Source organism: Hordeum vulgare, chromosome 3H (genome assembly GCF_904849725.1).
Source record: "Hordeum vulgare subsp. vulgare chromosome 3H, MorexV3_pseudomolecules_assembly, whole genome shotgun sequence".
In the NCBI taxonomy this organism is placed as follows: Eukaryota; Viridiplantae; Streptophyta; class Magnoliopsida; order Poales; family Poaceae; genus Hordeum; species Hordeum vulgare.
In genome coordinates, this window is record NC_058520.1 from 562,576,198 (window position 1) to 562,588,822 (window position 12,625).

Below are 12,625 nucleotides of genomic sequence, written 5' to 3' on the forward strand. Positions count from 1 at the left end.
CATGCAAAATCAGAGAAACACGTAAAATCGAGCTCGTTTCAGTCCCTTCCTCCTTCTTAGGGTTTGGCGTAATGCAAGCCGAAGAAGGAGTCAACCACACCACCTTGATGGTAAGATTAGGGTTTGAAGGTGAAATTGTTAACACAACGTTAACCAGAGCCTTCATCAACGCGGAAGCAACGATGACAAGGAAGATGTTGTACGAAACCTCGCCGGCAAGATCAGGGTCGGCAAAAAGGTGGAAAGGGGTGGCAAGAATCAACATCGTAAACCCTTACTGAAACGGAAGGAAGAAGGAAACGCAACGTGTAAATTTAGGTTTAAAAAGGAAGAAGAAGATAAAACCGGAGGCTTGATCCAGGGGCACGGAGATCCAATGGTGTGCAACCGATGGCCAAATTTGGAGTCACGTTTTGTAGCAGTCACCTCTTGGGAGATCATACTCCCGCGCAACGGACGGCTGGGATCTTGCCCTAGGGCGGAACGCACGATCGAGACGGGTCAGCCAAAGCCGGGCGCAAATACTCGCGGAAGCACCCACAGGATTCCCCGGAAATAAAACCCACTCCTCCTCCTCCATCTCCACCTCCACCTTCCAGGCTGCCTGCCCCTCCCTTCTCCTTCTCTCTCCCCCTCCTGCCGCTCCCACCACCGCCTCCCTCCTCCCCGTCGCCGCGCTCGCCCGGAGCCCCAGACGCCATTGCCGACGCCCCCCCATGGATGGCGCCGGCGCAGGAGGGGCGTACGTCGCGCGCACGGCGGAGGAGGTCTTCCGCGACCTCCGCGGCCGCCGCGCCGGCATGATCAAGGCCCTCACCGAAGGTGCGCCCGCCCGTCCCCCCCTCCCGAATCGGCCCTCGCTTCTTTTTCCCCGGATTCGCGTGGCTGAGCTGTTTGTTTCCCCTTGCTGTCGTTGCAGATGTGGACAAGTTCTTCAAGCTCTGCGACCCTGGTGAGCGCGTCCGATCTCCTCGGGTTTCTCGCCCGTGCCGGTGATTCCTGAATGAGGGGGTCCTTTTGTGTCCGGCTGTTTGAGTTCGGTTGCTTTAGTGTGAGATTGGAAGCTGAAATTGGAGAATTTTCGGTTCCGTTTTCTCCCTCACGTGCTGCTTCGAGTTGGAATTTTCGGTGTTTTTCGGGTGCCTCCCGTGAATGCTGCGCTGGGTTCCGGATGCTGGGTTTTGTTCAAAGATTGGGACTCTGGGTCGTAGTTCTTCAACAGAGAAAAGTATTCCGGGGATTGATTCGAACTGGGGAATCTGTGCTAGCTAGGTCTTCCTTTCTTGTGGAATTGTAGCACTCGGTTGTTGCCATCAGACTGGGATTGGTAGCTTAACCGGTCAACTTTACTGAAAATGCATAATGTATTAGGCAAGTTACTGCTGACTGGTTGACTTTCGGTGTGTTTTTGGTGTCTTTGCAGCTCTGTGTATGCGTTTGTTTGTTAGATTCATCGCTGTTGCCTTAGCCAATTAGTAGAGTCATGTGCATTAGTGACATAATGACGGGGCTGGGTAGTAGTGAAACTGACTTTCTAGCAATGTTCTTTCGTTGCATTGATAGCACATCGCATGGATATCAGGGCATCTGGTTGTGATAAGTGATTGCTTACCCTATTACTGTGAAGTTTTGGTTGCTTACCATCATTGAATATTATATTACGATTTCGTCCACATCACTGTATGCATTAGAATTCCACTCTAGTGAGCAACTGTGCATAGTAGTAGATCAACTTCTAAGCCGTAAGCACTGTAGTTCTGGGCATGGTTATTCAGACTGATGGTGTACATGGTTACTAACTCCATGTTATTGAACAGAAAAGGAGAACTTGTGCCTTTATGGATATCCCAATGAGACATGGGAAGTGACCTTGCCAGCTGAGGAAGTGCCCCCAGAGATCCCTGAACCAGCATTAGGAATCAACTTCGCTAGGGATGGAATGAATGAGAAGGATTGGTTGGCGCTAGTTGCAGTTCACAGTGATTCCTGGTTACTGTCCGTCGCATTCTACTTTGGAGCCCGCTTTGGCTTCGACAAAGACAATAGGTAATTATTCTATTGTTGAACTATGTGGGGTTTTTTTCTCCCCTCATATGCACTCCTTTTTTTTTCTGTCGATTTCATTTCATTGAGAACTCTAGATCAGTATGGTTTATGTTTTAGGATTCCTGTTAATCCTCTTTAACTGTCGCTCCCACAAACAATCATTAATGTTGGGATTGTCAAATGGAATGTGTTCTCATTGTGTTCTGTGCATATGCCTTACCGTGGACCATGTAAAAAAAATGATATTTACACTGGTAAGCTAAATTAGTGAGAAATATCAAACCTAAATTGGTTATAGCATATGTTTATCAACTTTATAGCTTTGTCATATTCGAATTTTATATTTTAGCTTGAAAGTTATGATTTCCACGCCCTGTTGTGACATGAGCAGGGGAAGGGTCTGGGATCCTGGAAATGCGTTTACCTTAATTATGTTCTCTCAAAAGTTTTCTGTTTGCAGTTATAGTTTCACTTTTTTTTTCAGTAGTGAGTGGACACTGGAACCATGTTTTAGCATGATGTTTTGTAGGTTATTTTACCATCATGACTCGTAGAGATTACATAATGTAGTTTACCTCCCAGTATCTTGTTCTGTCTTTCCATGTATAATATTATGCATTCTGTATTTGAAATATTAAATGCATGTATTGGTGAGAGCTGCGGCATGACATGATTTGCAGTTTTGCACATCTTTGTCCTATCTGCTTTACTGTCACAAATATGACATGTTTGAAGTTTAGGTCATCACTTATTACTTTATTAGTTCATCAAGTATCTATACCTGTCTTTAGTGGATATTGGTTGTGCTGCATCGAGAGAAACCATGATGTTGTCGATTCACATGCTATTACAGCTGCATATACTTTTCAACTGCTACGTGGAATATAAGCTTTACGTGATATTTCATGGTTACCCCATTGATTTTCATCTGTCCTTGTGATATCATACTAGGGTTAAATATGTTTTTTGACAGTTGATTCATTATTCATGTTTGCGTGGTTCAAAAGATGGTTTTACTTGAGAAAATGGATCTTATACTATTTTGAGTAGGCGCTGCCTTACTGCAGTTACTTATGTTTTTGTTTTGTAGCAGCGTAATGTACTTGTTGGCACAGCATGGTGTATATCCAATGCTACTCACATATTACAGATATTTGGAAAATGTTGCCAGGCATTTTAGAAAATGTGCACCATGGTTGAAGAGGGTTTGTACCCTACAAAATAAACACAGTTTACCATATTAACCACTCGTTTTCTATGACACTAGTTATCTTTTTTTTTAGACAATGTGACTGGTCGTTCGCAATTTTGTGGCGATCTTTCACCAAGTAAAGCAACGACATTGAAGTCTTAAATCTTAAGATGTTTCTGTTTTCTTGGAGTAAAGCACATGCAAGCCTGTAGCCAATCTCACAGTCACACACAAACTGCTTCCTCTATTCTATGCAGAGTCTACTGATCAGCAGAATAAATCTTGTCTGTGAAACAGAATGTTTTGTTGTTTGCACAGAGTTTCTTTCATTCTTTGTGTTAGTCTGAGTCAGTTTTCGCACAGAGTTTCTTTGTGTAAGGTGTTAAATGCCATTGGCTGTTTGTCTGTTTGAACAAATCATGCTTGAATGGTTTTGGCAACCATGGATTTCTTTTTTGGTCAAAGACATCATAGTAAAAATATACTCCCTCTTTTCCTAAATACTCGTTGTTGGGGAAAACTAGATTAGTTCTCCCCAACAACAAATATTATGGTACAGAGGAAGTAGTACTATATTCACTTCCTTGAAAGTTATAACTGCACTATCCGTAAACAATTGTTTTCCCTCTCCTGTTTCTGTATCCTTTCTCCTTTTGCAATGAGTTGTTTCTGATATATTGTAAAATTTACCAACTCAATATTAAAAGCATGAAGATCTACTTCTGGACATTAGACTCGTCATATCATACTAGTGTTCTGTAGTTCTCAGTGCAGATGATTTGATACAGGAAGAATGATCAGGGCTTAAGAATGGGGTAATCGGGATGAACCAAATCGTACTAGTTTTCTGTGGTATTCTTTTCCAAAGGACTTTTGCTATTTTCTGTTCTGCACATCTTCCCGTTCTCTTGTACTTTGTTTCTCCTTTGTGTTCCATAAGAACCTAAGGGTGTCTGCCTGAATCCACTTCTTTCCAAGTAAGAAACAGTGCCGATTGGCTGACTACTGTTGGGATAATAGTGTGCTAGTTTTAGCCAGAGTCAAAACAACCTAGCAACCATTAAGAAAAGCAGGAGAGGAGTTTCCTACTTAGTTGTCAAAATTGGCTTGAAGCTTGCGGAGAAGAATAGCCATGTTGTACATGAACATTAGGTCATTGGGTGCATGAAAACTTGGTTCGCTGTGCTGGAAATACAAAGTTACAAACGCAGTAGATTGAGAAAGAATAGCCAGGTTTACAGTGTGATATGGAAATTTGGTTGGGTGTGCTGGAAATACAAACCAACTACATTATCTTTATTAGTATCAGGGGAATGTGGAGCACTTTGTATCTTGCCAAAAGTTGCTCTGCAAAGTCTTTTACCCAATCACTGCATTCTCTGAATTTGCTGTGTTCGCATTTTCACCTGTGTGTTAGAAAAACGATCCCTGCTGTAGCTGATTATTCTATCCCAAGTCAAGTTTGGGTTTACCTTCAAAATTCCAGTGTTACATTTTGATGCTACTTTATTATTTTCATGTGCAGGAGGCGACTGTTCAACATGATAAACAACTTGCCCACTATATACGAGGTAGTGACAGGAATTGCCAAGAAGCAGTCAAAGGAGAAGACTCCGAACAGCAGTAGCAAGAGCAGCAAGCCCAGTATGAAAGTGGTAAGTGCAACATCGCCTTTTTTGTTGCTGCCATGGATGATGGTGTTGTGGAATCGCCGCTGATCCAGTCTTGCTTATGCTTGCTGGGTGCAGCTGTCGAGAGCCGAGCCCCGTGCAAAGGCGAAGGTGCCGGCCCCCAAGGACGAGGAGGAGAGCGGCGAGGACGAGGGCGACGACGAGGAGGAGGAGCACGACAACACTCTTTGCGGGACTTGCGGCACCAATGACGGCAAGGACGAGTTCTGGATCTGCTGCGACAACTGCGAGAAGTGGTACCACGGCAAGTGCGTCAAGATCACGCCCGCCCGGGCGGAGCACATCAAGCACTACCGGTGCCCGGAGTGCACCAACGGCGGCTCCAACAGCAACAAGAGGGTCAAGACATGAGCGGGGTGGGCGCCGGGGGGAAAGCTGCGCTTGCTGCGAGGAAAACCAAGCATCTTCGCTCAGCCTCTAGATATCATTTATTCATGGCTTAGTTTCCTTCCTACTAGTCTGTAAGCGTGCTTCATCATGTTTTAAGAAAAACCTTGAGATTTTCGTGTGTGTGTTGACATCAACCAGCCTTTGTTAATTTCTAGCCTGTAAACTTTGTCGACTGCCAACTGACCATTTCTTCTTCATTATTCGTGGATCCTTTGTAGTTCCTGACTCTGTTGCCATCATTCGTACTGGAATTTGTGCTGATCCTCGGTTGCTTGAAGCTGTCTTTCTCAGTTAATGGAACACATGTTTTTGACCACTAGCAAAAGGACCCGTGCGTTGCAACGGGAGAAGAACAATTATAATCTCCAATGGTGCTGATCATATTATGTCTTTAAAATTTTAGGACATTTCTGGAAATGCATGAACATTTTTTGAATTAGCAAACATTTTTTTCAATTGCACTCAAAAAATAACACACAAACTTTTTTTCAAAATCCTGGACTTTTATTGTTTTCACCAACACTGTTCTCAAAATTATGAACATATTTTTGAATATGCGAATATTTTTACAAAAATCCTGAGCATTTTTTGAATTCACAATTTTTTTTTGTTCAAACTTTTATTTCAAAATTCCCAGTTTTATAAATTGCAAAAGTTTTTCAAAGTTCTAAATTATTTAAACTAAAAAATGGAACAGAAAAATGAAAATAAAAAATGAGACTAAAAACAGAGGCACGAACTGTTTTTATAATTTTTACACGGACTTTTGTTTAAAATCGTTGAATTTTTATTTTGTGGACATTTTCTCAAAGTTTAAATATTTTTTATATGCAAACATTTTTCAAAACTCCTGAGTAGTTTTTGAATTCTCAAAAAAGAATGGTTTTTTGAATATTTTATTTCGATATTCTCAGTTTCTTAAAATTGAAAAAAGTTGTTTGAAGTTCTAAATTATTTAAAATACAAAAACAAAATGGAACTGAAAAGAAAAATAAAAAAACTAAACTAAAAAAACAGGCGCCCACGCATGGGCCGGCCCAAACAGAAGTGCTGCATCTTTTTCCAACGCCCAGACCGTAATATAGGAGGTGCCTACATAAGCCGGCCCATGCCGGATATTTTCCTATTTAAAACGTTTTTTATGACTTATAGGTGGCATTGGTGGGTAATTTTAGTTAATTTTAAGAGCAATTTGGATGACGTATGGAAGAAGCACTATTTGCTTTATTAGTAGGTAAAGATAAAGAAGTAAAGATAAAGAAGTTGGGTGATCTTTTTTCCCCCCTGCTGTCTCTCTTTGCTTGTGTTGCAAAACAGCACCGAATTACAGGATCCCTCCTCACAAGTCTGGGCCTGACGGCGCGAACGGGCCGCACGGCGAAGCCCACCAATTGGCGAAACTCGGCCGAAACTAAACCCACCAAAGAAATCCCGTCCGGCCGTAGACGACCCAAAATCCGCGCCGCCGCATCCAACCCATCTTCCTTCCTTCCTCTCCTCCGCCGCTCCGGTGGCGCGATGGCCGCGCGGGCCCTCCTCCTCCGGACAGCCGCCCGCTGCTGCTCCCCTCTCCACTCCCCGTCCGCCGCCCCGCGCCTCCACCTGAGGCTCCGCAGCAACGCCGCCGCCCCCCAGCTCCGCTTCCCCTCGCTCTCCTTCTCTGCCTCCGCCGCGTCCACCAGCTCCCACGGCCCCAGCGGCGGTGACGCCGGAGAGGGGGAGGATGACAAGGGAGGGTACGAGAACTACCTGGGGATGACCGACGACGAGCTCATGGCGCAGTGCGACATGGGCACGTTCAAGTCCTCCGGCCCCGGCGGCCAGCACCGCAACAAGCGCGAGTCCGCCGTCCGGCTCCGCCACCATCCCACCGGCATCGTCGCTCAGGTCAGTATTCATTGTCCAGTTGGGCTGCGAGTTTGCTGCCCAAAACAGAGTGGTTAATTTAGCCGTGATGTCCAGTCCAGTGCTTGACGGATGTTGGCTCTCATCTCAAATGCTTGGCACTTTGTATAACATTCACACCATTGCCAGTAGAGCTTTGGAGGCGCATTGCCTAATTGAGAGATTCATGCTTGAAGTCAATTAACATAACGGTTAATAGTGTGTCCACAGCATCAACCAACAATATATGTACCCATCATGGCGGGCAGAAATTTTTATTGCTGTACTAACAAAGATCAATCTATCATTGTTTCAGTTAGTACCGCCGCAACCTTCATCGATGTCTTTGAACCCAAACAACATCTTGCACTAACCGTCTTAAATGAACATTCCATGCGATGCTTGCCATGTTCGTGTTTGATCGGTTCCCCGCTGAATTCATACGGTCATCACATTGAACTTCAAAATTCAAACCAACCAAATATCTGATTCTTAATATATATTTTTCCTTCATGTCAGCCATCTTATGTGGTAGAACTAGCTCTTTCTCCACTCCTTTGCGTGATAGTTTATCTTACCATGCTTCCCCACAGGCTGTGGAGGATAGGTCACAACATAAGAATCGATCATCTGCTTTATCTCGGCTTCGGACCCTGATTGCTCTCAAAGGTAAATCTGTTGTGCTTCAAGTTATGCATGTTTTAGCTCAGTAAATGTTTAAGTAATATCATGCATACTCAATACCACGACTTTATGATCTAAATGGCTCAGAACTTGTAATGTTAGTTGCAAATAACCCCAAGGCGGCAACCTTGTTTCAATAATTGTTTTATCTTGATCACCATGCACTTATAATTTACACCAAGCAAGAATGGTCGGGTTATGTTTACATCATTCATTTTCAATTTCCATGTTAGTAACATTTTGGTCGTTCACATCTTATCAGTCAGGAGGCCGATAAACCTTGATAACTACACTCCTCCAGTTGAACTTCTTCAGATATTGCCACTGAAGTCTACTATTCGATCAAAGGACGTTGGCAATCAAATTGGCCCAAATAACCCAAAATTTTCACCAGTATGCTTCTCTTCTTACCTTAAATATGCTGGGTGTGTTTTTATCGCATGCTCAGTGGTGCCAATTTGAATGCCTCCGTTCCCAATGTTCTCTTCTTTTGGTGAGCAGGGAATGCAAGCTTTATTAGATCTTCTATTTGCTGTTGAAGGTTCTGTATCAGAGGCAGCGAAAGTTCTAGGGTAATGCATGACTTTCAAGTCTTTTTTGGCAAGTGTAAAAAAAATAATATGTTATCAGAAATGGGTGCTAGTTTACAACATGTTCACTCCATTTGGTTTTCTGAAACCATCTTCTATACAATATGTTGAACTACTTGACATAATGCAGCCTAAGCACTGGTGCCCTGTCAAGGTTAATTCTATCAGATGATTCTCTGCGAGCAGCTGCAAATGAACTGCGAGCCTCCAAGGTATTCCTCCTGCAAATCAGCCTAAGCACTGGTGTCCAGCTGGTTATACATGTCTGTTCGTTGAGAAAAGAGCAATACAGATCGCATAGCAAAAATCTGCACTGCATAGTCAAGTTCCAGCAATAACTAGTTATATCACCCAGGTTGCAGGGTACCCAAGCTTAGTTGTACTATGACTTCAGTTTCCAGATCACCAGCCATGATATGATCTCCCATTTTATTGCATTTTTTAGAAATAAGATTATTTGAAAATTTATGCTAGCTAAATCATGTGTCTATTTGTGTTACTGCAACCGTATTGACATATTCCCCATCACATCCCAAGTTTGAGTCTTGGCTGAACCCTAAAGCCACATTTCAGTCCCAAATTCTGCAATTCGTTGCATGCTTGCTACTCAAATGAAGATCTTAACCACATATCTCTCTCTGCAGGGACTGAAGCCACTAAGATGATGCCCCTTTACAATGTTGTCATCTTCAACTGCGCCACAGGTGCCAAGATGTCTCATTGTTCATGATTTCATGGCATGCCATTGGAGCTTATGCCCAATTCCCTACCGCAAGAAATGCAGAACATACACATGGTCTGTCTTATACAGGGTCATCATCATGCTTGCTTGTTTGTCGCACACCATTGTAACCTTGTTGTTGTACAGTGCAATTGTACTTTCACATGTTGCCATCGCTTGATGATGCCTTCAACAAATTGGATCTATTAAATATAAGTTTGAGCGATATAACGTCTTTTGCTACCAAACTACTTTTCACATGTGTGTCCATTTGCTGCGTTGTGTCAACTGTCAAGCATGAACTCAAACAGAAAACATTGCCATATTTTCATTGGCACGGAAAGAATGTTACATACAGGTTATATATCTCGTGTATGAGCTACATGTTTATTTTTCTAGTTTCCAAGAGGCCAAAATTGTGGAAAGGCAATGGAATTTCGTGCTGATAAATTCATACAGGTGCCTCTCAAATCAAGTAAATATTGTTCATATCGGCCCTATTTATCATTCATCAAACGCTCAGCTAGGAGCATGTCATCAGGAGTAGTCACCTGCAATAAGTTCACATTTTAAGGATCAGTTTATTCAAACTTAACAGTTCAGAATAGACTAGTTCAAATAGTTAACATGATACCTTGATGTTTGTATAAGAGCCCTCGGTGATGTAAACAGGATGTTTCAAGTATTCTACAATGGAAACATCATCAGTGACCTCAAGGCCATCCCTGCGAGTTCAGAGTTTAGTCAGCAAGGAGGAGCGGGAATTAGCCACATCAGCAGATTATATTTGCTGTGATCCAGCTAACCTCTTAACAAGCTCGAAACCATCTCTGAGCAGATTAGGCTTCATTACCTACAATCAGAATGATTTTTCTAGCCAACTGTTTTCCCACAAATAAAGCAAATGAAAATGCAAATACAGGGAATAGAATACTATGATTACCTGCGGAGTTTGCATTTCCCAAAGAGTTTTCCTATCAAGGGTTTTTACGACGAAAGAATCGCTGTTGGCCTGAAGAGAGCAGGGGAGAGGGAAATTATAGTTGCCAAAGCAGGAATTCCGTTGGAAGATCATTCATACAGTCTGCTATTATTAGATAACTTGAAAGGATCTTTGCAAGATCATCTTGTTGATGAATATCTGGATGTATAAACAGTCACCTCCTTTATAGTAGCTTTGACGGGCACACCGAGAACAGCTGCTCCATGCACCGCAGCATCTTCTAAGACCTAGTCAGAAAAATCAATATAAATATTATTCCTTGAGCGACCTGCAAGATTTTACAAATATTACTTTTATCTCTTTACAAAGTTACTATAAAATACCAAAGCACCAGGATGAAGTTCAAAGCCAGATAATTTATCATGCATATAGTATAATTCCAAAATTATCAGTTGCAACTTCTAAGAGAGAGTTTTCTGTCAGTAAAAGACTACAAGAAGTTCCCTTCGTAGGAGCAGAAGAAAAAGATTCAATAACATCTTGCAAGACACGCTATGATGGATAATTCAAGGTAACCTTTTTCACATCTTCAGAGGATACCAAGGGTCTTGCAGAATCATGGACACAAACAAGTTCTGAATCTCCATTAATTTCCTGCGGACAAAATTTTTTGTTCACAAAATTAACAATTTTTGCAGATATCTACCGTATTTGCGGTACAAAAGCGAGCAACCTAACAGAAAGTATAGGTAGGCTAACACTAACCTGAAGTCCATTAAAAACAGAGTCTTGTCTCTCTTTTCCCGGGGTTGTAAATTTAATAGGTATTTGCAAATTTTCAGCAGAACCTGCGGAAACAGTTGACTGATGAACATCTTACTCTGAGACCGTACTGTATCACTCTTTAAATTTGGTCACAGGACTTAATTCTAACAAGGCGTAGATACTAGATAGATAAAAGCAGAGTAAAGACAATGAGTATAGGATGAGTCCAGACGAACCTTCAAATACATTTTTGTAGGATGGATCACACACCACCACGACTTCTTTCACTTCCTTCATTGCACAGAATGTCTTTAAACTGCAGGACAGAAATGTAAGCATTTCACGTCTGCATGAAATTGCCAAATCAGAGAATTAACAAGTTCTAAGCCAAGGAGATGAACCTGTGCAGTGCAATTGGTACTCCCAGTAATGGTAGATACTGCTTAGGCATATTGGCCTGTCACAAAAGGGGGAGAGAAACTTAGGTACATTCATCGTCCACTGAAAGGATTTGCTAGTTTACTGCACAGTATTAAAATTATTTCGAAGCAACACAATTCTTCACAGCAAATCTAAAATTGATACCATCAAGCATTGCACTGATGCCTGTTCATTTTGTTTGGCACTACTCCTAATGTTCAAGAAAGATAGCAATCTCTTGTATACTACATTTATCTTCACTTATATGATGAGAAGCCGTACAGATACACCATCAGAATGCATATATCAATATCAATAAAAGAAGAACGGCTATGGCATTTGCGAGCGGAATTATCAGACCAGTGAAGAATAACCCAGAGCAATACACAGAACGCACCCAAGGTCATACACTAAGTTTGGAGTATGAGATAGAAAAAGGGGAATGTTTACCCCCATTCTCTTTCCCTGCCCTCCGGACAGGAGGATCACCGAGACGCTCCTCTCCTTGACAGCCTCCCCGCCCTGGCAAAACACAACCTCAGTCAGCCAGAAGAGCTCACTCCATCACATAGGGGTGTCATCCGAAATCCGCCGTACCTGCGCGCCGTCCGGTTCAGCAGCGCAGATGGCTGAATGCGAACGCCTCGTACTCCGCCGCGGAGCAACCCCGCAGCTCCTACCTGGCCACCGTTGACCCCAGAAAATAGGAAGGACTCAGTACATGAGCAGTAGATAAGCAGCTACAGACAATCGGACTGGAGCTCTAGCAAGTTCGCAGCCCCAGGGGCGCCAAGCCAAAACGAGCGGATTAGAGGCAATTGGCCTGGAGCAACACGAGCAGTCCTTACCAATCCGAAGGCGGCGGGACGCGGGAAGCAGCACGGCCGCGGGGCATGGCGGCGGCGTCGGGGCGGAAGGGGGGCGCGCGTGGGAGTGGAGGTGGAGGCAGAGGCGGAGCTCCATGCCGGAGGCGCTGGTAGGTGGCCCAATGGGAGGGAGAGGGGGTGGTGCTGCTGGCGATGGGCGGCCGGAGCGGAGGGGCGACAAAAAGAGTGGGAGGAGGCATCCCCGCCCGGAACGCGAGTCAAGTGTGGTGCGGATACAACCCGGTCAATCCCCGCCGTCCACAAGCTCTGTTTTTCTCCGTCACGTGCGAGTGTTGTCTATCATTTTGTTCTTTTGATTGATGAGGTGATGTCTATCATTTTGCGTCAACGAGTCATAGGCTCCCTTTTCCAATTATCCAATGGCTGCTCTTTTTTATTTTGCTGTTTATCCGATGATTTTTCACTCCTCACG

The 12,625-nt window shown here is 43.4% G+C and overlaps 3 protein-coding genes across 3 annotated transcripts; 2 read left to right on the top strand and 1 right to left on the bottom strand.

Moving 5' to 3' along the window:
- The first annotated feature begins 557 nt into the window (after positions 1 to 557).
- Positions 558 to 5,596, top strand: LOC123445099 (PHD finger protein ALFIN-LIKE 6-like). Its single transcript, XM_045122031.1, has 5 exons — positions 558 to 822; positions 920 to 952; positions 1,818 to 2,046; positions 4,764 to 4,893; positions 4,987 to 5,596. The coding sequence occupies exons 1-5, from the start codon at positions 717 to 719 to the stop codon at positions 5,278 to 5,280; spliced, it is 792 nt and encodes a 263-aa protein (XP_044977966.1). The 5' UTR covers positions 558 to 716; the 3' UTR covers positions 5,281 to 5,596.
- Positions 5,597 to 6,779: 1,183 nt separating this feature from the next.
- LOC123445100 lies at positions 6,780 to 9,446 on the top strand. The gene is made up of 6 exons (XM_045122032.1): positions 6,780 to 7,206; positions 7,797 to 7,872; positions 8,150 to 8,280; positions 8,389 to 8,459; positions 8,608 to 8,689; positions 9,122 to 9,446. Exons 1-6 carry the CDS (start codon positions 6,838 to 6,840, stop codon positions 9,140 to 9,142), a joined length of 750 nt encoding a protein of 249 aa, XP_044977967.1. The 5' UTR covers positions 6,780 to 6,837; the 3' UTR covers positions 9,143 to 9,446.
- Positions 9,447 to 9,501: 55 nt separating this feature from the next.
- Positions 9,502 to 12,396, bottom strand: LOC123445098 (2-C-methyl-D-erythritol 4-phosphate cytidylyltransferase, chloroplastic). Its single transcript, XM_045122030.1, has 12 exons — positions 12,175 to 12,396; positions 11,924 to 12,006; positions 11,777 to 11,848; positions 11,308 to 11,363; positions 11,143 to 11,222; positions 10,907 to 10,989; positions 10,718 to 10,795; positions 10,360 to 10,428; positions 10,142 to 10,210; positions 10,005 to 10,051; positions 9,833 to 9,923; positions 9,502 to 9,749 (listed from the first exon to the last, which is right to left on the bottom strand). Exons 1-12 carry the CDS (start codon positions 12,287 to 12,289, stop codon positions 9,696 to 9,698), a joined length of 897 nt encoding a protein of 298 aa, XP_044977965.1. The 5' UTR covers positions 12,290 to 12,396; the 3' UTR covers positions 9,502 to 9,695.
- Positions 12,397 to 12,625: the final 229 nt, after the last annotated feature.